Raw genomic sequence first — 24,217 nt, forward strand, 5'->3', positions numbered from 1 at the left:
CGGTATTCCAGGTGAGGCCTGACCAAAGCGGAACAGAATGGCACTATGACTTCCTTTGATCTGGAGACTATACTTCTATCGATGCAGCCTAGAATCACATCGGCTTTGTTAGCTGCTGCATCACACTCTTGTAAGGTAGAACCCAACAGGCCCTCAATTTTCTGCAGTGACCAAGTGATGAATCCTGTTGCATCCGTGTTTGAACCCCTTCTTTCTCTGGGAGCCAAATAAACACAGTTGTGGGGAGTCTCCGGGGATCGCTGTGCTTGTGGTTGTCGTCTTCCTTCCCTGCACCCGCCACCCGCCCCGGAAGCACTTGAGCCTGGCATGTCGCCCGGCTGCTATTTTGAGAAATAACTCCATCCAGCCCCATGGGGGGAAACGTCCAACATGCGCTTTCATCACAGCATCGTGGAGCAAAAGGCGATTTCACGCTCTGCTCCAGATTCTTCTTTGCTAATCTAACTAGAGAGGGGTTCACTTCTCAGCTCCCCCTGCCTTCATTCCCATTAGAAAGCTCCAATTTCAAGGCTCAATTTCTCAGCTGTCTCAAACTGCTTAGGGCTGAAACCAAACACACAGGATCAGATGGGGCTTCGACTTCCCCCACCAGTCTTCTTCTCTTTTATTTATCCCTTCCCCTTGCTTCGTAACTAAAAGTGACTTGTTTTAAAAGGGTTCTCTCTCTCTCTTTTTATTAAATGGCTTTCAGCTCAAAACTCTGACCTACATTGAAGACTGTATAATTTAATCAGGATGAAAGAAAGTTCTCTCATTTCTTAACACCACATTTTTAACTCTTACCACCCTGTCGGAGGGAATTCTGATCAAAACATGCATCCTCTGGGAAAAAATATACATACACACACACATTTAATTTTGATTTGCAACAGAGCAGAGGCATTTTTGCACATGAGGCTTAAATCAGTGCATAATGGGAATCTAAATCTCACATTTGGCTGGAGTATGTCTCTTATCTAGCCTGTGTTAGCCCAGTCCAAAAAGTTGAGCTAATTCCGTCTCCAGACTCCATAGCATGACCAAGAACCAGAAATCACAATGGGATTACGTAGATAAGGCCTAACTTGGTTCCCATAAAATCCAACTGCCCTGATTTTGCAGGGACGAATTAATCTGTCATCCCACTTTTTCCACTCTCTTAAAAATGTCTTAGGTTTTTTTTCCTCCTCTTCCCACTCCCCCCCCCCCCTTTCCTTGGCTTACTTCCATTGCTGCAAACTGAGTTCAAAGTTTGCATACAATTAACTCAGCAAGAAGGAGAGGATGGATGGAAATGTGGCCTTCCCAGCAAGTTCAGGCAAAAGCAAACTGCTGCAGCCTCTCTTGGATTGTGTGTTCTTCCTCATTAATAACTTCTGCCATCTTGACCATATTCTAATGTTGCTTGGTCATATGTGTTCCGGTTTTCAACTTCTTCATTCTAAGACCTAAGGACATAGTTATGGGGTGGCCAAATGAGAGCATTGACTCCTCCAAAATATTTTCAAGTTCTACTGGCTTCATCCTCAGGCAAAGGTGTTAAACATCATACAGGAGCAAAAAAGACACATGCATCCTCTGAAGATGCCAGCCCCAGATGCCGGCGAAACGTCAGGAACAAACTCTTCTAGAACATGGCCACATAACCTGAAAAATGCACAAAAAACTAAACATGCTGATGTTAGAGTCAGAGGCCTGCATTTCATCAAGGTGTTGTTTTTATTGTCATTTAAGTTGGTCTGGGGGGATATCAATGCAAGTGGAGGCCACTCCACCTTTTGGCCACATGGGTTTTTGGAGTCAAATAGTTGTAAAATCCAGGCTACAGGTATGATTTTTAACCCCTTTGCCTGACGAAGAAGCCAGTGGAGCTTCAAAAGCTTCCATTATGTATTTTGTGCATTGCAGTTACTCCAATAAAGGCATCACTGTTTTGTAGATTTTGGATGTTATTATATTTTGCTGTATGGCTACCCTGGGATATGTTTTCAGAAGACAGGCCTGCTTTTCTAAACAGCCAGAAATCCCATCTCACAGCAACAGGTTCCACACGAATCCCCTGCTCAAACTGTTGTCTTGGTTTCTTTTTAAGCAAAGCGTATTCCTTCCGAGGGAGAAAAGTCTCCTATGTTGCTACCAGAGGCTTTGAAAGGACCTCAGATAACACTTCTGTTGGTATAAATGAGACAAAAGGTGAGCAGGGAATCTGACCCTCTTGTGTGTTCTACTCAGCCATCCATAGGACTGGTGATCCCAAGAAGCTCAGCTGCAGCCCTTGTAACAGCTGTTCAGAGCCTCCACTCCCAGAGCTATCTGGAGGTAAAAAATGGAAAGGAGAGAGACATCGGTATAAACACGTCATTGAAGGCACTGCTTCGTCCTTATGTAAAAACAGCTCAATTCACTCCTTGGTGCGGGAGCTCTGTGGGGGCGGTTAGGAATCTGGCACATGGCAAATCACCAAAGGCCAAACATGGCAGGAGGGGAGCTGGCAGCCTGCCCAGGCATCTCTGGCCACAATAGAGGTTTAACAAAGCAAACCTGCTCCGTTAATCCCCCGTGGGTGTGAAACCTATAGGCTGCCAGGCATCGGCAGCTACACCTGGCTCTGAAAGGTTTTAATCCTTCCCAGTTTGAGAGAGCAGAGAGGAGAGGCTGCTTGCTGGTGCTACTTGTGACAGCAGCCGTGAGATTTCGTACACTGCGAGGTTAGAGGTTGAGAGTGTGTTCGGGGATTCATGGGGTGGTAAGTTCAGGCCCCGAGGCCAAAAGGAGGGAAGATCCACCCAAACAGGTTTGTTGTTGTCCTTTGCTGTTAAGTTGACTTCAACTTATGGCAACCCTATGACTCAGAGATCCTGCAAACCCAGGGACATAGCTCCCTGATTTGAGCATTTTCGTTGTGTGCCTTCAGGTTGTTTTTGACTCACGGCGATACAAAGCCAAACCTATCACTGTGTTTTCTTGGCAAGATCTATTCGCAGGAGGTTTGCCTTTGCCTTCCTCTGAGGCTCAGAGACGAACAGAAATCCATCAGTGATACGTTTCATTGGCCAACTGAAATGCACAATATACTTGTTGCAAGCTTTCGAAGCTCTGTGGGCTTCTTCATCAGGCAAACCGAACAGGAGGGGAAAAAACAATTGGAGATGTTAGTCAGATGCCTGCATGCTGTTTCAGTCCTTAGTAAAGATGGTATGCTGGGGAGGAGATCTTTTGCAGGCAGGGTCTCTTCTTTCTGGCCATGCAGCAATAGGAGATTTTCAAAGTCCAGGAAATTTAAAGTCCATTTGCATCTCAACAGGGACCCCTCTTTTGCAATCCAATATGCCTCCATTCCAGTGAGGTCACGGGCCTCTTTGTAGGCAGAGAGCAATGGATTCCTCAAAAAGTCTCCATGTTTTTGCATCAGGAACATTTTGGTGATGTAGAGGTAAAACACCCAACCACTACACCATGCTGCCTCTAGCTCTTTTCCTAGTGCTTTTCACTCTACCAAGCATTACAGTCTTTTCCAGCAAATCAGGCTGTCCCATGATCTAACCAACGTACAACATCTTTAGTTCAAGTCATCTTTGCTTCTAGTGACAATTCCAGGCTTGGTTTGCTTTTGGACACACCATTTTCTTGGTACCCCCAGCACTCTTCTCCAGCAGCACATTTCAAATGTGTTTAATTCCTTTTAGTCAGCTTGCTTCACTGTCCTATGTAGAAATCTTAACAGTATATTTTTTCTTCCAACTGCTTCCAAGGTTTTTTCGTTGAATCTGGTTGGTCCAACATACCAAGACTTCGTTGTAAGCACTGGCCAACAGAGAGAGAGAGAGAGGGAGCCCTTGCCTGCAAAAGAAGGGCAATGTTTTTTCCTGATCGCCCCGGAAGGGTTGCACTTCTTCCTATAAAAACTGCTGGTGTGCAGCCATGGATGCTTGGAAGCTGCTCACTCGAATTATCATGGCCGCTGAGGAGGAGAATCAAACAGCTTTAAGGTCCAGCTTCTGAGCCTCTCTGTTGGCTGGAGCAGAAAATGACTTTTTTTGCCATCCTGAGCTTGAGAAACCTCAGCTAGGATGGAATCAGGCACTGGAGTACATCCACAATACACAACGACAGCACTTGGATACTGTCGTGCCTCCATGCAATGCAAAGCTAGAGATTTGTAGCTTAGCGAGGTGCTTAATATCCACTGCTATAGAGTTCTAGTGCACAGGCAGAGAATTTTAAAGGCTCCTCTGCAAATTATAGACCCCATGAATCAGTAGGTTGGAGCCACTGCAATGAAAGTAGCATCCATGAGTGCTATAATGAGTGGGTTCAGACCCCATTTAATTCTTTTTGATTTTCCAGAAAGACACTCTCTTCCCAGCTGCTTACCAGCAGCCAGATAAGCATCGCTGGGACAAAGTTGTGACTTTGGCCTGAGCAGGGAAGGGGGTCCCTGCTATGTGTGATAATGGGAGCGATCTGAGGAAGGGTCTCATCTCTCCCACTCTTTCCTCCCTGACTTCTTGAAGGCCAAGAAGAGACTCCAGAGACCTGCCGGGTGTGACTGTTAGAGGGCACCCACAATATGCCCAGCAGCTAAGAAGGTGTTATGGCATGGAGGGAAGACCAAGGTTTGATGCAGCAGATGTGGGAAAGAGGAGAGTGTCTCTGGTACTTGAAGCATCCTGGATCCTGGCTCAACTGGAGGTTGGACAACCTTCCTGCTTTGCTCCCACACTGTCAGGCTGCATCGCTTGGTAGTTGCAGGAGAAACTCTTGAGGAGTACAGCTTCCTCTTCTTTTTCCCCTAAAAGCATCTGAGCTATGCAGCATCCTCCAATTGAGGTGGAAACTAGCGAGACGTAAACGTGGAAAAGGCATCATACTTCATCTTGGCAGCAAAGGAAAAGTAACTGCAGTTCTGTAATTTATAACAGAATGGTGGAGTAGTGCTAGACTTTGAAGAGCAGATCTTCATTGTGACGTTCAACGCCAGCGACAATGCCAAGGAGAATCCAAAATGCAGGTAGCCGAACCGCGATATATTTTAAAGGACGTATTTCCGTGTTTGTCTTCAACAGGAGTGGACCTTTTGCAAAGCTAATGACTCTTGACCATTCACAAGACCCAAAATAATTTTGGATTACAACAGGGTTAGTTCATAACAATACACTGTTACTCAGAAAAAAACGTTTTCCCTACAGCTGTTGTGAGGAATGCAGCTAAACTTAGGGCCTTCAGATGGAGAAGATGGAGATTGTGGCATTTGTTGCTGTGCTTCTGTTTTCAAACATCCAAGCAATGCCTTTGGCATCTTGAACTATTTCCCAACAATTCCTAGCACCAGCTGCCACATTTTATTCCCACCCTTGAGTGGATTTCTTTTTAATTTAGAACAAAAAAGCATCCTTCTTTTCTTCCCGCTTCTCTCCGTTAATTCATTCAGTGTTATCATGTTCTAGTGCATTAATAGAACAGCACTTTTGCACTATGGAGTTTACCACATGGGAGGCAAAGCGCCCAAACCCAATGGATAAATGAGGTTTGAATCCCGGAAATATCCCGCAAGAGTGGGATTGTTTTCAGACATGTCGGGAGATTTTGACATTAACCCGACATTAAACCGTGCAGAAAGCCGAAAAATCACGCCACTTTTTAACTTTGGAATTTTCTAATGCTCAAAGCACTGTGCCATGCTGGCTCTGCACAGTACAGTACAGTACAATAAATACTCCCAGAAGGAGAACATGTTGATGAAGACCGGTGGACCTCCAAGAGCCCTTCTCCCAATCACTGTCAACTCTCTTTCTTAAAAACATCATTTGCCTCCCATTGAAGGGAACTGGTCTCACTAGTCTCGCAGAAACAAGGAGGACATCAAGTACACCCAACACTGTGGATGATGATTTGCAGACTCCCTCTGCCAGAATTGTTGCGGGACATGTTTTTCAGTGGAGGCAGGATTTGGAGAGCATTGTCCAAAAGAAAGTGGACTTTTCCAGCTGTGACTGCACCTGGTCATGGGCCAGGCCCTGGGCTACAGCCATGCGCACCATCTGGGCAGTATGGTTTCTAGGTCAGAAACTTCTGACCACTCTCAGGATCAAGCGCACCCACAATGGCCTCTCAGCGCATCCAAGCCCTTTGCTCATCCTCTCCCCCTTGGCTTTTGTGGCCAGCGTTATGAACCTGGTTATCTTCTCCTTCCAGCTGCCTCCTGTAATTTTCTTCCTTCTTTGCTGTTTAATTAGCACCCTGATGTGGTTGAACATAAAGCGTGTGTGTGCATGGGCATGTGCGCCTGCGTGCCTGTAGTGGGATTACTTAGCTGGATAACTGCTTTTGTTTTCTTTCCCCCTGCTAGACATTAAGAGTTGGAAGAGGTGAGTTAAAAGAGGATGATTTACATCGGCAGTGATCCTCTCTCCCCCGTGAGGGCTTCGGTTCCACCTTTGGGATTTACAGCCTACTCTGGTTCAAACAATGTTCGGGAACTGGCAGCTCATAAAAGCAAAGGATTGAAAGCAGCCAGCTGGAGACAGATGCCAGGAAAGGCTTCCCACTTCACAATCTTGCTCATCCTGCTTCTATCCTGGCCTCACATAGCGGCCTATAGCCTAGGGTTCTGGCCATCCCTGTATACTCAATCCTTCCAGTATCACTCAGCTCTGAACTCCAGCTCTTTGGCAGTGACAGGGATGCTCATTTACCCCTGGCTTAGTAGTTAAGATGCCAATTCTGATGATTGGAAGATCGGGAGGTTGGTAGTTTGAGACCTGGGTGCAGCATGATGGGGTGAGCTCCTGTCACTAGTCCCAGCTTCTGCCAACCTAGCAGTTTGAAAGCATGCCAATGCAAGTAGATAAACAGGTACCACTTCAGTGGGAAGGTAACAGTGTTTGGTGCAGTCATGCTAGCTACATGAACACTGGATTTGTCTTTGGACAACGTTGGCTTAGAAACTGAGATGAGCACCACTCCCTACAGTCGGTTACAACTAGACATTCACTACCTTTACCTTTACCTTTAAAAGCTGGACTAGACCCTTGAAGATGGCCTTTGAGGCTGGAGAAAGGGATGTTGGGTGACCAAGTGGAAAAATAGGATCTACGTAAATTCAACCTAGATAATGAGGAAACTGAAATAGTCAAAGATTTCCCGCATCCTGGATCAAACACTGATCAGAATGGAATCTGCTGTCAAGCAAGCAGAAAACTAGGAATGGGAAGGGCAGCTATGAAAGAACTGGACAAGATTTATAGCCTTATATAAAAATATATAACTGAATACTAATGTTAGGATGGTTCACATCATAAGTGTTTCCCACTTCTATGTATGGTTGTGAAAGCTGGATAAGGAAGAAAGGAAACATTCTCTGAAGCCAGCCACAGATGCTGGCAAAATGTCAGGAAGAAACTCTGGTAGAACATGGCCACACAGCCCCAAAACTCCACAAAAAACTATTGATAGGAACCATTTCAATTTGAACTGTGGTCCTGGAGGACAGTTCTACAGATACCATGGACTGCTCAAAAGACCAATAAATGGGTCCTAGAGCAAATCAAGCTTGGACTTTCCCTAGAAGCCAAGATGATTGAACTGAGGTTGTCATATTTTGGCCATATTATAAGAAAGGACTCACTAGAAAAGACAATAATGCTTGGTAAAGTTGGGGGCTATAGGAAAAGAGGAAAGTTGTGCACCAGATGGATAGATTCAACCAGAGAGGCCATGCCATGGCCATGAATTTGCAAGAGATAAGTAGGGCAGTGGAGGATAAGGTGACTTGGAGGTCCCTCATTTCATAGGGTTGTCCTTAATCGAAGATGACTTGGAGGCAATAAACAACAACAGGTTTCTAGCCCTCATGGCTTCTGATAAAAGATTAAATGAAGAGAAGGCAGAAAATGCTAAGCACCACTTCATGCAATCCAATTTGGCAGGTGGGAGAAGCACTCGGGGTGATTGCTTCTTGACATGCCAGGCTCAGTGCAGCCTGCATTTGCTACGCTGCCAACCCATTTCTGGCAGCGTACCGATGCTGCGGTGAGCAGGAGGCTGAAAATCAAGTTCGCCACTCAGTGAAGCAACTTTGCCATCGCTTTCCCTAATGCCAAACCCTGCTGAGAGTCACCAAACTTGTATGCACCCCACACCAGTTGGTTTGTGTTAAAAGAATTTCCGCACCGAAAACTAAGGGTGGAACAAGACGTCCTGTTTCAACCTTGTGTTTTCAAAGCCTGGCTGCACCTTTTCTTCTGCATATCAGGGCCAAGAAGGTGTGATCTGCAACATAGAAGTGGGAGACAATGCTCCCTGTTTTCTGTTTTTGTCACAGAAATGGGGTTCAGGTGTTGCATGTGGCCTTTGGACTGCAGTTTGCCCATTACTGCTAAGAGGAGCTCTCCTTTTCTTATTCCATGACCACTAGGTTTGCCCAGATGCTCTTTGTGAGCTACCTTGACAAACATCCTTAGAAACCTAGGTAAAGAATGTCTAACAGACCACCTTTATGTACGTTGGCATTCTCTAAGAAGTCTAAAGATTAGCCAGCTGAGGCTTATCTTTGCAGAAGCCATGCTGATTCTTTTTCAGCAGAGCTTGTCCTTCCACATGAGGGTTGGACAAATTTGGGATACCGCAAAGCCCCTGAAAACCTTCAGATGCTACATCCCTCTGCTGTCCCCGCTTTTGCCTCCAGTGTAACTAGCAATAAAATTCGAGGGTTCCACAAAATTCAAGGGGCTTCCAGAGTACCCCCCCCCCCCAGCACCATAGACACTGTAGGATAGAGCAACTTTTCCTTTCCATCACAAAGGAAGGAGCAGAAGGAAAACTGCTAAAGAAATTGGCTGCAATTTCAGCATCGTGGATTGCAGTGAGTTCTGCATGAAATGCAAAAAAAAAAAAAGGAATGCAAGGCTACCCACCCATTTCAGATGCCTGACAATTTCATCTTTGATAACACCTCTGGCAATTCAGCACACAAAGACATACTGTAAAGGGGAAATAGCTGGTAATTTCTTCTTTTGCCCCCATATCCCCATCCTTGTTTTTTTTTAAATGGTGTTATACTAGTTAAGTTCTAATCCTCCAGTATGAAAGCCAGTCAGTCCTAGTGACGTGTTGCATACTTTTGCACATGGAAGGAAATGGCGACAGAAGAACGATTTGATACGTTATCAGGGAGACAGACACTGAAGCGCGCACAAAAGCTGACATTAGAGTCTTGCTGGCCGGGGGATTCTAGGAAAAAGTAATTTTCCAAGTTCTGCATAATCCTTAGTCTCTCAGCGCATAATGCGATTTGGACTCAAGGCTGGCCTCAGTATGGAAGGTGAGATGTTTTCTTCACACCTCCTGCTGAATCTCAGCCCTGCTTCCCCTACTCCATCTCATCTTCTCCTCCCTTCCATTATTGCTCTAGAGTATTTAATTAGCCCTGAGAGTACCTCACCTAACACAGATAGCATATCCGCACATAAACTGTTACTACTCCTACTTGGTGTTAAGTGCTCACAATCAGCTAATCAAATCATCTTGGCATCATGTGCGTGAGCTGCATAATGTATTCCCTTCACAGTGAACACAAGGAATTTCAATGCGGATGCCCTGGGTTTGTGCATATGATTTAAAAAATGTTTTCACCTTGCAATAAGGTAAGGACTGAAGGAAAAAGAGAAGGAAGAGGAAGGAGAAGAAGAGGCGGACATAGTGGCAGCACCAACAAAAACCAGCAGTCCCTGGAAAGGTTATGCTGGCCATAGAATATAAGCGGTGGAAATAAGGGGTTTTTTTTTTGAAAACATTAAAATTAGTAGCATTAAAATACTTTCGAAGAGATGCTTCTCTAAGGAGTACACGTTATTTTTTTGATTGGAATCACATCTCTTCGAGCTTGGTTGCTCACGTGCCATAAAAATGGAGTCGCCGATCCAAATGAATTCAAAACACATTCAAGGCATGCAGAGTTCAATCCCGAATTATCCCATCAGTTGCCATTCACGTTGCCGACGATGCGAATCTTTTAGAAAAACTTGGGGGGGAAACTCGATATCGATCATGGTTTTTTTGGGTAGCCCCCCCCAAAAAAAGCATAATCGGGTGCCTTCAGGAAGAATGTGAACAACAAAGATTCAACCTGGATTCATCCTGGATTATTTTCATCATCTGAATAACCTTAGTCTCTATTTATGACATTTCATCTGCACAAGGAAACCCATCCCTTTGCCCAACCATTCCTGTGGTCTAATTACACATTTGATAAAAGTTTTCTTTTGTAAAGGAGCACAGATATGTCACAACACACTGTCCACAGATATTGACACACCTGTATATTATCCATATAATGCCTCTGGTAGCAGGTAGCACAAACCAATTCTGAAGCAAGGACAAGTTTATACTATTCCCAATGGCCCAACCGATTTTTGGCTGGAGCAGGGTTAGAAATGCCCTGCAGAAAACAACCTGTGAAGGTGTAGACAATTACTGAAACAAAGAAACAAAAATCCAGGTCCTGCTACCTTGGATTAGATTCAATTTGTTCCTTTGTCGGCTTCACCTTCCTATCTGCAGATTTATTTTCCTGCAGTATCCTCTAAAGATTTACAGGCCAAGGATGGGGAAACGTGACAGTTTTGCTTTCTCTACCACACAGTTTTGTCAACCTCATGTTGTTGTTTTTCCTATCTTAAATATGAACAAACCAGCAGAGATTGCTGTACTCAGCAAAACAAAGCAAGGTGCAAAGACATTCTTCCTCGTCGGCATTGGCCAAATTTCATACGCTCGGTTATTTCCATCATGAAGAAGGCCATGTTGTGCCTGCCTGCCAAAGAGTTGTTAAAACCCAGGGACACTCTCAGGAAAAAGAAGTGGCTAGTTACCCCGAAACACAGTTGAACACAAAGGGAATCATGTCCAGACTTTTATGAGAGAGGTTGCCAAAGGGTGTTGCTTGTCAAGCAACCAGGTAACAGGTAACCAGGTTACCACCCTTTGAGAATGCATGAAAGGACTTTCTCAATTCTGAGAACTGTAGTTTGTTGTGGCACCAGAGCTCTCTGACAAAACTACAATTCCCAGAATTCCATAGCACTGAGCCATGGCAGTTAAAGAGGTGTCAAGCTGGATCATTTCTGCAGTGTGCCCAAGAGGCAATTAGAAAGTCCTCACCTAAACTACAGATCATAGGGTTCTGTAGAACAGAGATGCGGCAATTAAACTGGCTATAACTGCACAGTTCAAATTCACTCTCAGCCTTAGGCAAGACATTTCAACCTTTAGAATGGGGAGCAAAATTTGGATAAAATCTGGGAAATTGGCCCTGGGACATGGCTATCTAGGGATGCACAGAGGGATGAACTGGAAACCTCAGGAGAATGAGATTCAGCCCCAGAGCCTGTGCTTCCCTGGATCCCTACTGCAGATCAACAAACATTTATACATTGGAAAGACAGAAGAGGATTAAACTCAGGCCTGCTCCAGAAAGATAAAAATGACACTCACTCCATGTTTTTAGAGCTGAATTCTGCATGGAAAAGCCCAGCTGGGTACAAGCCAGTGGTAGAGGCTCCTAAATTGCAGAAGACTTGGGTGATGTCTTTCAGCTCTGGGCACCAAAGAGCTGTGCTGGTTTTATCTGTGGGTAAGAAGAAAAGGGTTTTGAGACCACCAGACTGCAGTAGGCAGGAACACATCTTAATATCCATTCCCTTGTGCTAATAGAGTACTGGAAAAGCTTACTGGTCCAGAGCATTTTAAGCAGGCTGGAGTACTTAGCCCATCTGGTAGTAGGTATTCCTCCAGATGAAGGCTTCTAGACCTTCCATGATAACACACTGTGCAGCTCTTTCATTGTTACTTACTAAATGTGTATGTGTATGTAGTAGCAAACAAGAAAAAAAAAACCAGAAGAAAACATTGGAAGGTTATGAACAAAAAGGTAGCAGTATCTGGACATGTGCATCTTTAAAATTATGTGAACAGGGCTGGGCAATTTCACAATCAGTGCCTCATTTTGAAGCACCCTAAATCCACTTGTGAATAAGCACTCTGACATGGCGTTTCAAGTGACAAGCCAGGGGAGGTCAAACGTCTTTGCAATTTATTCCTAGACATCACAGGAAACACTGCCGAGGGCACCTCTTTGCGGCCAGATCTGCCATACAAACTTGCATCACGTTTACTCTGGTTCAGCTGCTGAGACTTTCCTCAAAAGAGTGTTGCAAATGGCCATTTGTCAAAAGTACTGGGAATTTTGTATTCAAGGTCCTCAGCCGCTATTGCAGAATACGGTCTGCAAGTCGGTAAATCTCTGAGATACCTCATTATGCATTTGCAAATATTCCCAAATCCAAAACGCTTCTAGCCCCAAGCGTTTTGGATAAGGGAAACTCAATCTGCAAATGAATATTTCCCATCCTGATTAGCCATTGACCAGTGGCTCATTGAACTGCAGCCATGCAACTGGATGACCTCAAGGAAAGACAGACACAACACTTTGCACACACAAGATCGGGGGGTCCCCTGGGTCCATCCTTCTGCTCTTCTGGTGTGCAAACAGATAAGCGGGTGGGCTGAGAGAGTGACTCAAATCCTGCTCACATCTCATAATTGTCTATCTTGATTGCCAGCCAAAACCACAGCCTTCTTTGTAAGCCATTTGCAGCTGTTGTTGCACTGAAAAAAGAAAGCTGAACTGCTCCCCTAATTACAACTTAGGAGAGGGAAAGGAAACTCTGTTTTGGAAGAAGACAGGCTTTTCCCTCTTCACCTCACAATTACCTGACGCCTGGCTGGGCCGTGTCCCGAGCAATTTGGTTGTGAGTCGGCTGCAAAGAAAGGCAGTGAGAGTGTTTCGGCAAAGACAGGGTGTGTTGCAACTGGGGATGTGGAGAGAGCGCAGAGGACGGGAGGGAGACCTGCCATGGTTGTGCATGCACACAAAAGAGCCCTTGTGTGCTGTGGTGTGAGTGGGAGGCTTGGCACAAAGGAAAGAGATCAAGGAGTGACGGAGCCAGATGTAGGAGACACGGTTGTCCCAGCTGTGGGTCTGCGAGGCAGATGGCTGGACCGGGAGGCGCTGGTGCTTTGAGAGGAGACAGGGCCGATTTGCAGGATGATGGGCATTTGTGCAGAGATGAGTCCGGTGTGGAGGACCCTCTTGCCCTCTCGAGTATAGCTCACCCAAAGAACCTATAAGGTCGGATTCCCACTTACAAATAAACAGCTTTGTGATCCAAATCGATGGATCAGTTTGGCAGCGGAGCGTGGTTCACGCTACATTTGCCCCAACTGCATTTTCTTGCTGCACAATAAAATAAAATAACTTACTTGTGGTTCACATTGACGAACAAATCGATTCAAAATGGACCCCCTCCAGCCGCCAAAGGGCAAATTTAAATCGATTCTGATCCGCATCAGGTTCACATTTGCGCAGAATCGGTTTATCCAAAAAGACGTGGGGGAAAAATCAGTGTCAAAAAGACGCGGGTTAAATCCGTCTAGTGCATGCCCCCCCTCTCCGAATTGCTTCAGCAATTCAATTCAAGTGTGAACTGTGGTCATTTAAACTAGTTCAAACTGATTTGCGATACGGATTAAAAGGTAGTGGGAATGAGGCCTAAGAAGGAAAGAGTTTATTCGGCACTTGGAAAATTTCCTTTTTGGGTTGACAACTCCCAGGTCGCCAAGCTATCTAGATGGTGATGTGAGATGCCTAAGTACCGTAAAGGCGCCAGATCCCATCTGATCTTGGAAGCTAAGCAGAGTCAGACTTGATTAGTACTTGGATGAGAGACCACCAAAGAATAGCACGTGCCGTTGGTTATATTTCAGACCAAGGAACTGGCAAACCCGTCTCTGAGTATCCCTTGTCTAAGAAAACCCAAGGAAATCATTGGGGTCGCCATAAGTTGACAGGTGACTTGAAGGCATGCATGCACACTCATACTCCAAAGAAATTTTTAATACAGTTTCACTTCTCTCTCTCTCTCTCTCTCTCTCCTTCCTTCCTTCCTTCCTTCCTCTTTTCCATTTTCCTTTTTTGACACTTCATTTGACTAAGGGCATATCTACAATGCAGATTGCTTTTAAAAGGCACACCTTCTTCCCAGAACAGCAACAACAAGAGAAGCTGAAAAATTGGTCCTATATGACTGACGCTGTGCTAGGGATCATTAAGGAACCATTCTCCATACTTCACTGATCGGAATAACAATACCCAAGATCCCTGAGGGAGGCCTGGATGGTTAAAATGGCACTGAAGTGATAAGGTTTTGTGGAGCACATAAGACATACATCAACTTCAAACCTCAGTTTCACCTTCCATATCTTCCAATATATCAGGGAGGGAAATAGGGGCATATTAGCAATATCCCTGTTTCTGCAAGGAGGGTCACTGCCCTCTATTACTACACTTTGCTGAAAGCTCTGCTCTACCTGCCTGATACTTTATTTATCTACTCTGTGTTAGCCTGCTCTCCATTTATACTGGAAAGCCAAACAACATTTGTTCTTTTGGTAAGATATATTTGGGGGGGGGGGGGGGTTGCAGGAGAAACATAAATTGCCCTATAACATGTTATCCAAAGGTCAAAATGTACATGCATCAGGATGGGAAGTGGCAGCCTGAACACGGCTTGGTGCCACAGTGTGCCTGTATTTACAAAGACATGTGCTAGAAACAGAAACCACCCTTCTCCCGCTAGATAACCTCCAGAAAGTTTGAACAACAGCATCAGTTATCCCTGGTCTGCATGATCAATGCTGATTTGGGGATAATGGATGTTGCAGTAGGACACATCTGGAGGGGTCTCAGGAGAGATGTACTAATTTAGAAACTACAGTAAGGAAGCTGAACCTAGAAGAATGCGAACTCTTCCATTTCATCCAATTCTAGGGGCTGCACATGGCCCCATTAGACCTGACAGAGATGCAATCCCCATATGTCCCCCATTTTTTAATACCTGAAAAAGACCCCTATGCCCTCTGGTTGCTGGGGGGCAGTTTAACCTTTTTGACCCCCTTTGATGTGATTTCAACTTGGAGGAAAGGGGGGGGGGTCTTCAAAAGCAGAGATACAAATGGAAATCACTTCCAATTTCCCTTTTAAAGGGTTTTTCAGGGTATATTCTGCCCTAGACAGATGCTTAGAAGCAACCTCAACAAACTGGGACAAAAATTAAACACAGGTGTCCTTTGTATAAAATGAAAAAAACAAGGTTTTTATATTTTTGGAATATTTTCAAGCTGTGCATATTTGAATCCATGGATAAAAAAATCTGTGGGTATGGAGGACGGACTGTACAATCCGATTAGAAAATTGGAACCAGCAGGCAACATGTGCGGCTTGCAACTTCTAGAGATAGAGAAGCACCACGTAGTCTTCTAAAGTAGTAGCATCTTTGAGAAGATGGCTGCCTCCTATGATGAACCTTCTGAAAAGCCTGTGAGCAGCAAAGTACCTCAGCAGCACCACCACATTTGAGGAATTTTGCTTCTGCGCTGTAGGGAGCTGGACTATGGCCAAATAAGGCCCTACGATGGATCGATCGACGTATTGGGGACGGTACGTCATCTTAATTTGTGCCCCAAAATTACACCTCGAGTTTGCCTCGGGCCTTGACATCCGCATGGAGCCAACTTGCAAGCCACATGGGTGGCTCTGAGCTGAAGCGCGCTGGCTGGCTCTAATGGCTTCCCCAGCTGTGCTAAGCCATTATTTTCCAAATGTTTATTGCCACTGTTCCTCATTCGATGCAAGAGCAATAGCCCCATGGTGAAGTTTATGAAAGCCAGAAAAGGAGCAGAGCCTGGTAAGCGTGCCCACTCCTCCCAATATGCTGGAGGAAAGGAAGCTGTTTTCTCAAAACCAAAGAACAGGAGCCGGATAGAAAGCCAAGTCCCTTCTTCTCCTCCTGATAAAGCCATCAAATGGTCTCTCAGCTACATTCACATCTGATGGATGAGTCCAAGTGTCCACCCACACAACTCTAACCAGAGCAGGCCATCTCTCTTGGGAGGCTATAGGAGGCTGATGTATCTCTGGCAGCAAATATGAGGTCTTGAAATACAGCTCTGAGATAGGGATTTTTGTAGCAATTCCTTGGATCTGCACTAAGATTCTCCCAAAGGTTTTTTCTAAACTAGCTTGTGGTTTTCCCAATGTGGTCCTATGGTAAGAAGGACAACTTTTCTCTCGCCGTTGAAACATTACTGGTATAGATATGTATGAAAGAGCAGGAGCTTATGGGCACCAAAGAATGAGAAACAGAGTCAAAAACAACTTGTGGAGAGCACTGTAACACAAACTTGGAAAAGGTGTGTAGGGAGATCTTGTAGTACCTTTGAGACTATCTGAAAGAAAGAAGTTGGCAGCATGATAGTTCATAGATTTAATACTTCCTCAGATAGGGAGGACAGTTTGGATGTGAATTCCCAGAACCCCACCACTACCATCATGGTCAATGGTCACAATCCAACTATGAAGTTGGTGGGACAGACCCCCATTGAACTGAACAGGAGATGCCCTGTTTCAATGAGGTCTGGACAGAAGGTCCCATTGTGCTTCACCCCTTGTTCATTTGCACATTTGAAATTCTCACATCCCACAGCAGTTCTGAACATGGCATGAATGGAGGTGAAATAGGAAGCAGTACTACTGTGTACCCAGTGCTTTCTATCCCCTTTGGCTCATTCAGAAGAGATGTTTCCTTGCACTGTTTCACACTACACACTTATAACACTATGATTCCACTTTAACCGCTATGGCTGCAATAGCAATAGCAAGTTCATTTCTATACTGCTTATCAGTGTACAATTTGCCAAGGCACTAGAATTCTCTGGTTAATTCTAAGCACCTCTCCTCCAAACTGCAAATCCCAGGATTCCGCAGGCTGTTGCCACAGCAGTTAAGAATGGAATCATAGTGCTTTAACCACGCAGTGCGGAAGGGCCCCTTGCCTTTCCCACTCAGGAGATGGCCAAGCTCAAGGGAAACGTAAATGTTCCAGGCAGCGAAGATGGGAAATTTCTGCTTTGAACAAGAATGGGAGTGAGGGACTTGTGCTTCCTTTCTCAGGGGCCTAAAACAAAACAAAACAAAAAACCCAAATCACACAAAGGCACTTTGAAGCATACGAGGGAGAGGCAGCATATTCTACATCTTCCTTTGCTTATTTTATAGCTCTCGGTATAAATGGACCATTAAGGAAGGTCCCTTAGGAGTGCAGAAATTCAGCAGTAGCCAAAGGGCCATGTCCCTCACTCCACGCCGCTGAGGACATGGTTGTTCACTCCCACCACCTGGGCATCATCTGGCCCACACATGCTGAGGAGGAAGGAAGTGGCCGCAGTGTTTTTTTTGCTGCCCCAAACCTCACGTCCCACCCTTCCCTTCCCTTCCCTTCCCTTGCCCTCCCCCTACTGTCCAAATCCCAGCCTTTGACCTTCTCCAAATCCTCTCCCAAACCCTTTTGTGTTCTTTGCTCTTCTACCTCCCTAGTGCTGATTCACGCCAGATGTTCCCTTTCCTCTCTAGAGCTGCGTGAGGCCTTGCCACTCTCTCCCTTTCTCTCCTGGTTCCATGCTTTTTTGGACTCTCCAACCCTCCCAGTTCCTGCATGTCAGAAAATATACGCTCCACTGGTGGCATCAGTGGGAAAGCCAGTGTGCTCTGCTGGAAGTGATTTTTGTTTCCCCAGCTCCACAAATGGCGAGAAAAGGAAGGCTCTTTTCTGTGGCTCATTTTCTCCTTCCATCGAAAGTGTGCTGGAAGAGAGAAAAGGGTCCATTCTGAGCAACAACAGCAACAAAATGGGAGTGGAGGGGAATGAGGTAGCAAGGATATATATATGAGCCTGAAAAGGAAAAGAAAACTGTTAGGAAAGCAAGGATATGCATTGGGATGAGCTGCAAAGGAAAGATGGAGTCTTCTTGTTGCAGGAATCAGGAGTCAAAAACTGTCCCATTTCTCCTTCTCAAGAAAGCAATATGGAAGCACATGAAAAGAGCTTACATAAGTACAGTGGGCCCTTGGTATCCACTGGGGTTTGGTTCAGAATTCCCCATGGATACCAAAATCCATGGATGCTCAAGCCCTATTAAATACAGTGGCATAGTAAACTGGTGTCCCTTCAATAAAATGGCAAATCAAGGTTTGCTTTTGGGAATGTATACATTTAAAAAAATATATTTTCATGCCGTGGATGGTTGAATCCATGGATAAAGAATCTGTGGATGCAGAGGGCCAACTGTATCTTTCTCCTCCCAAGAAGACATGTATGTCTCCAGGCAAGTATTTCATCAGTGGCTTTTAAGTTTTTGTGTGGTGCACCATCTTTTCTCTCCTGCAGCCCTGGAGGAGACAGAGCTTGGGGTCTGAGAACCAGTCAGAAAACCAAATTAGAAAGCTCTCTAGTTCTGTAACTGAAGTATTCTTGAAGATCACTGTCAAGGCGGACATCTGATGGAGGTCCACCTCTACCTTCTCTTCTGAAGAGACCTCAAGTTCCAGATCTGAGCAAAGCTGATAAAAATCTTTCCCACTCTTAGCCCAGTTGCCAATCCAGAGGCAAAAGGGGATAGATAAATGGAGAAATGGGAAGGAGAGAAGTCTGCTCCCCACAGTGATTTCTCTATAAATCTAGCTGTTGATAACTTTGGCCTCAGGCTCCTTGGGTTTGCTTGTTTCTAATGTTCTCAGTGGTTGCATGCTCCCCACAGCGCACTACCAACGAACTGGAGCAATCCACCTTGGATACAATCGTGCTTGGTCTACACAGAGCATTTGAGTGTTTGAAGATACAGACAGACCTTATTCTTTTTCATTCCAGCTGGACTGCTTTGAGCTATCTCCCATCGACATGGAGAAACAACAGAAGGAGGGGAGCAACAAGAAGACTGCAAGTGTTGACAGGCTTCACAGTCAGGATGGATGAAAAGTGTCCATGCTGCATTTAATTCAAAGGTACCCTTTCAAGGTAGCCAAAAGCCTCATCATCTGAGTTAGTGACACACATGAATGGATGAGAGAGCTAGCATGATGCAAAGGTTTGAGCGTTGGACTATGACTCTGGAGATCAGTGTTTGAATCCTCGCTTGGCCATGGAAACCCATTGGATATATCTGTGCATCACTAACACACACCAATCTGGAGCAATCTTGTCTTTTTGAACAAAACACTTGCAGATCGTTTTATTTTTGTAAGCAAAAGTATTACACCAAAAGAATACTTGTCAGTCTTTAAGGTGTCACAAGACTCTGGCGTCTTTGCTTCAACAGACTTAACATGGTTACACCTCCTGTCCCTGGTTGTTTTTATAAGATAAAGGATGAATAGATGTATATGCCCAAGCCAATTTGTCCTCCTCTTCCACCTCCGCCTCCTCTCTCTGCATTTGCCATCTTCTGCAGCTGTTGCACTATCATCACCATCTCCACCATCCTCTTCAAAAAGCTGGCCATTTGCCCAAAGTATTGGCAGAGAGTCAAGCCTAATGCCTTGCACTTGGCCCAAGCTGTGAAATGTCATCGCCAAAGCCAGGCTGAGGTCAGTCCCACAGGACAGGTGAAGAGCCTAGTGTTGGCCGCACTCTTAATAAACCCATTTGCTTTCCTTTGCCCAAAGCGACTCAGAGAGGTGACGCACCACCAGCATCTGTCACACCCCACAAGCAGGCAGCCGAGCTGGACAAAGAGGCTCTCTGCCCTGCCTTTTCTGCATCAGGCCATCCTTTAAAAGCAGCTGCACAGAAGCCCCGGCTGTTCTCTCTGCGGGGATGGGGGGAGACGGGGATGGAGGAGGCCGGGAGAGGCCCTGACACATCATTAAAACCCAAGCCCAAGCCTTGCTTTCCCCTGCGGGCAGCTGCTGAGCCAGAGGCTGATTGAACACAAAGGCTGTTCTGTAATCCAGACGTCTTTGTAGGGGGCAGGTTTACCTCTAGCTGCAGGCAGAGGCGGGAGACCAGATCCTACTGCAAGGAGGGCGGCTCAAAGGGGAAGAGAAGGGTTACAGCCTTCATCCTTGGGCTTGAAGGAAAGCAGTGCAGCCTTTGCTTGGCTCTGGGGAAGGGCCGATGACAGCAGGCATCAAAGAAAGTGAGAACAGGCCAAGCGGAGGATGCTGTCAAGTTCTGCCAAAGCATCAGCCTGACCTATCAGGCTGAGTTCACCAGTTTTCTCCCCCCAAAAATTCACTTTCCAAAGTAAGTCTGGGGCCAGGCACTGGGCGTCGCATCAAGAGATAAGCACTGCAAGGTAGATGAGGTTATCTATACCTTCTGCTGGTGAAAGCACATGTCTGCACAGCAGATTTAAACCAACTTTAGAAGATCATGTGTTACTGGTAGTTTCTTCCAAGCAGGCCTGCGATTCTCATTTCAGTAAAGGCATGGGGAGAGCTCTCTCTCTCTCTCTGTGTCTTTCACTGGGACTTGCAGTAATTCAGGGAAGAAATGCCACAAATATCAACTGCTTTCCCCTCCCAACGTAGACCGATGCATTCTGTGGCTACGTGTCCTGAGCATCCAGCAGGAACAGTGACGGTGCGGGTGGTGTGCAAGCTGTTGTGCAACTAAGCCAATTAAACGTGTAATTAACAATCATTATTTACATCTGATGAATTCATTCAACGGTCTCTGGTATCTGTTGGAGAGCCTGAAATACAGCCTGGCATCCTGTTAGCGACACACGCAGGCATCAGTCCAACTTATGCCCAAGTATATCTTGTTATGGTTGTTGTCGAGGGAAGATTTCGCCACTTCACTTGTGCAATCGCCATCTGCTCCCTCAAGATTCACTTTCCTTCCACAGGGGCCCAAAGTACAGAGCTATTTAGGGGTCTGTGGGGAGCAGGGGCCACTGGAGAAGAGGCTGGCTATGTCCCTGTAGCCAGAGACAGAGTGAAAAGGCATCCTCTGGCATCTCTTGGACTCTTGAGCTCCTTGATGACATTGTGGTTCTGCATCTCACTACATCATGCTTCTCTGATGCTTCTTGCTCTCCACTGGCCACTAAATGGCTACCAAGGGTAGGCTCCCACAGGAGGAAGGGGAGTTTAGTGGAAGGGGAGCATACTTCTGCCGGGGTGGAACTTGATGCTGCGTCTCTGTATCCAGGAACTCGGTCAGAGATACTAATATGCACACTATGCGCAACAGGCATGCTGTCTTACTTGTTGAAAATCCCACACTTGCTTGAATGCAAGGATTTAGATATAGGAGGAAACAAAATTAGGGCTTTGCCCCCCATGAATATTCTCCCCCAATAAAATTTTCTGTAATGTCTCCACATTTCTATTTGTGTCGGGGTGGAGGTATTTCTGCTGGTCGGGGGGGAACAATAAAGAGAAGCAAAATGACTGGTACTTCATTTTGTGGCCTTACTTGGCATGTTAGGTGATCTGGGAATAAAATGTAGCCTCTTAATTTCCAAAATTGGGGAAAGATCGGGAGCTGGGGTATCCTGGAGGATGTCAGGGACCATAAAAAAGTATTCAGGCATGTGGCATGTGAGCTGAACCTTCCACAACCCTGCTAAGATAAATATTTATGATGCCACCCGAGTCTTCTTTTTGCTTTTCTTCTTTCTGTCTCACGTCCCGCTACTCAGCACCCAAATCTCAGGTATTTAGACCCTTTTGGGCTCCTGCTGTTCCTTCCTCACCTGGAATCCTAATCTTTGTTTGCTGCACCACATTTAATTGCCACTGAGAAGAAGATGAGGAGGTAGCAAACCGAAGATTAAGATTCCTCCTCCCTCAGTGTCTGGTGCCAGCTTAGATGTCTATTTCTGTTTGAAGTTCTGCTCTGTTTTGTTTTTTCTTTTACCCCCTCAAAGCTTGGAAGGGAAGCAGAAAAGGGGGAGAGCGCAGATGAGACGCTCTCTAGAGTAAGCAAATTCCCTGGAAACAGAAGAGGAGAGAGAAAACACAGAACTTCTAAAGCTCCGTCAGAAATCTGCCTTGTCTGTGACTGCCTGCACAGGCACCAAAAACCAACCCACAATTCCCTGTAATTTCAGCCTTCTGGTGCGTGCAGTCTCTTGCACGAAATGCTACACCTTCCTAGATTTCCTTAAATCCAGTGTGGTTGCCAATACATTTCATCTGCAGTGAATCTCTGACCTGGATTCGGACGTTTGCCACTCCAATGAAAACATTGGGGGGAATGGGAGAGTAGCCAAAAGTTTTGCCAAAACAAGCAAAGTTTCTTATTGGAAGGGAGGGTGTCCTACCCATATGCTTAAGTTGTCTCTCATACAGGCAATCCCACCAGGAGAGAACTGGGACTGATGTTGGCTTCCTCCTGAGCATATCCTATAGTCGAGATTCAACATCGGCTCAGCATAGGGTAAGCAGCTGCCAAAGGAGCACTAGCACTATGCAATCCCTATAGTGAATACTGTTGTAGTGTAACGTATGAGGAACAGTTCATGTGCACGTCTGTCGGCTCACTGCACAAAACACATGTGCAAAGTGCACCAACATAATAGTCTGGGTGCGTTATTACACATCTGTAATGGTTCCACCTATGGAACTCCATGCTCACCACTTCCAGCTGCATACACATCCATTCTGCATTGTCCGAATAAAGAAACTCCACATGTGCACACCTACCTATGTCACCAACAGGATTCTGGACGACATGCGAGATCCCAAGTTTGATGACACATAACACCCGAGACAGAATCACAGAGTTGGAAGGGACCCCCAAGCACCGTTCTAGTCAACCCCTTGGCAATGCAGGAATCCATAGAATCATAGACTAAACCATGGAGTCCCTAGATCCCACACAGGATGCATGTGTGCCCCTTTTACAGGTACAAGCTCTCCCTTTTCCCTCTTTTACTGGGCCACCCCTTCACAGGACCCTTCACACTAACCAGCAGAGGCAATCTGATGAGTGCTGATTTCCCAGAGGGCTTGGAAAGCATCTGCCGAAACGTCCGGGTTCAAAGTTATCAGCTGCAAGAGAAAAGGAGAGTACAGTCAGCAAGGGAAAAACAGTTGAGCTCCTTGATCTCCTGGTAGCTCAGAGCACAAACTGTGTGCAAAGAGATCCCTGGGGTTCAAATCCCATGCCAGCCATTCACTAACTAGTAGGAAATATTAGACAGAACTGCTCCCTGCCAGTCTTGAGCTCCACCACTTCTGCAACAATATGGTAACAGTACTGGCCTACCTTAAAGGGCTATGGTTCAGATTTCTAAAATAACATTAAGGGAAGTACTGCTGAATACTGAAGAAGGGCTACATATATGCTGAACACAGCCTTTGCTCGATGGCTGCCATTCTCAAGAACCCTGACCAGAAACTGGAAGCGATGGTAACTGGTGGCTCCTATGCCATTGGGACTATAAACCCACTCTGGATTCCAGTCTAAACCTTCTCTCCAAATAGGTTTAGCACCTTGGGGAGACTGGATTAAAATCCAGAACCTATTCAACAACCTGCCAACATGAGATCCATCAGCCACCACTAACCAGAAGCAGCACTTCTCTTTCTCATCATCTTTTAAGACTTCCCAATGGAGCCTGTTCACAGATTAATTCGGATGTTGCCAAGCAATGGATCAGAGAGGAAACCCACATGCTAGGACAGAAAGAAATAGTTTCCAGATAGACAAGAATTTATATTTGGGGACAATGAGAGGAGCAGGGATATGCCACACTTTGTGGTACCCATGTCCTTCTTCGACATAAGAGCCACATTGAATTCGCAGGGAGAATGGAGAAGATATATCCAGAGGCAGCCTTGTTGGCGAGATAGCAATGTACACTATCATCCAAAATCCACAAGACATTGATATCTTTATCAGGCCAACCCAAAAGTATATTATACAAGTTGCAACATGTATAATGGAGACAGTCTGGGACTTCTTTGCTCCCCTATTCTTGAAATATACTGCCGGAGGCGATAAAAACACATCCAGCTCCTCTGTGGTTTCTCTTCAGGCTGCCTTTGCTGTTGACCCTTTTCCTTTTTACCTGCCTGCTGTCTCTGCTCTGAATTTTTCTTCTCCCCTCACCCAACCTGTCAGGTTTATCAAAACACCATTTAAACCTCTGATGTGGGTGGGGAGGAAAGCAGAGGCTCCTTTCTATGTCGCACACATCCCAAAACACACACACACACAAATCCTTGCGCTTGGGTTCACATTGCTATGGGGAAGCACATCTGGCCAGGCTCATTAGACGCCACTTTGCTGGGTTTTTCGTCCGGGGGGCC

At 45.7% G+C, this 24,217-nt stretch overlaps 1 protein-coding gene across 2 annotated transcripts in view; it reads right to left on the reverse strand.

Annotated features, from left to right (window-relative positions):
- The window catches only part of FAM178B (family with sequence similarity 178 member B), a 120,135-nt gene that overhangs the window by 72,563 nt on the left and 23,355 nt on the right, over positions 1-24,217 (reverse strand). For both annotated transcript variants that reach the window (XM_089537701.1, XM_089537702.1), the window contains exons 8-9: positions 22,873-22,954; positions 11,494-11,626 (exon numbers count right to left, since the gene is read on the reverse strand). In XM_089537701.1, coding sequence (XP_089393827.1) covers positions 11,494-11,626; positions 22,873-22,954 — 215 coding nt within the window. The remainder of the gene's footprint in view (positions 1-11,493; positions 11,627-22,872; positions 22,955-24,217) is intronic.

This window comes from Sceloporus occidentalis, unplaced genomic scaffold (genome assembly GCF_023333645.1).
Source record: "Sceloporus occidentalis isolate IW3139 unplaced genomic scaffold, rSceOcc1.0.p SCAF_9, whole genome shotgun sequence".
Taxonomy (NCBI): domain Eukaryota; kingdom Metazoa; phylum Chordata; class Lepidosauria; order Squamata; family Phrynosomatidae; genus Sceloporus; species Sceloporus occidentalis.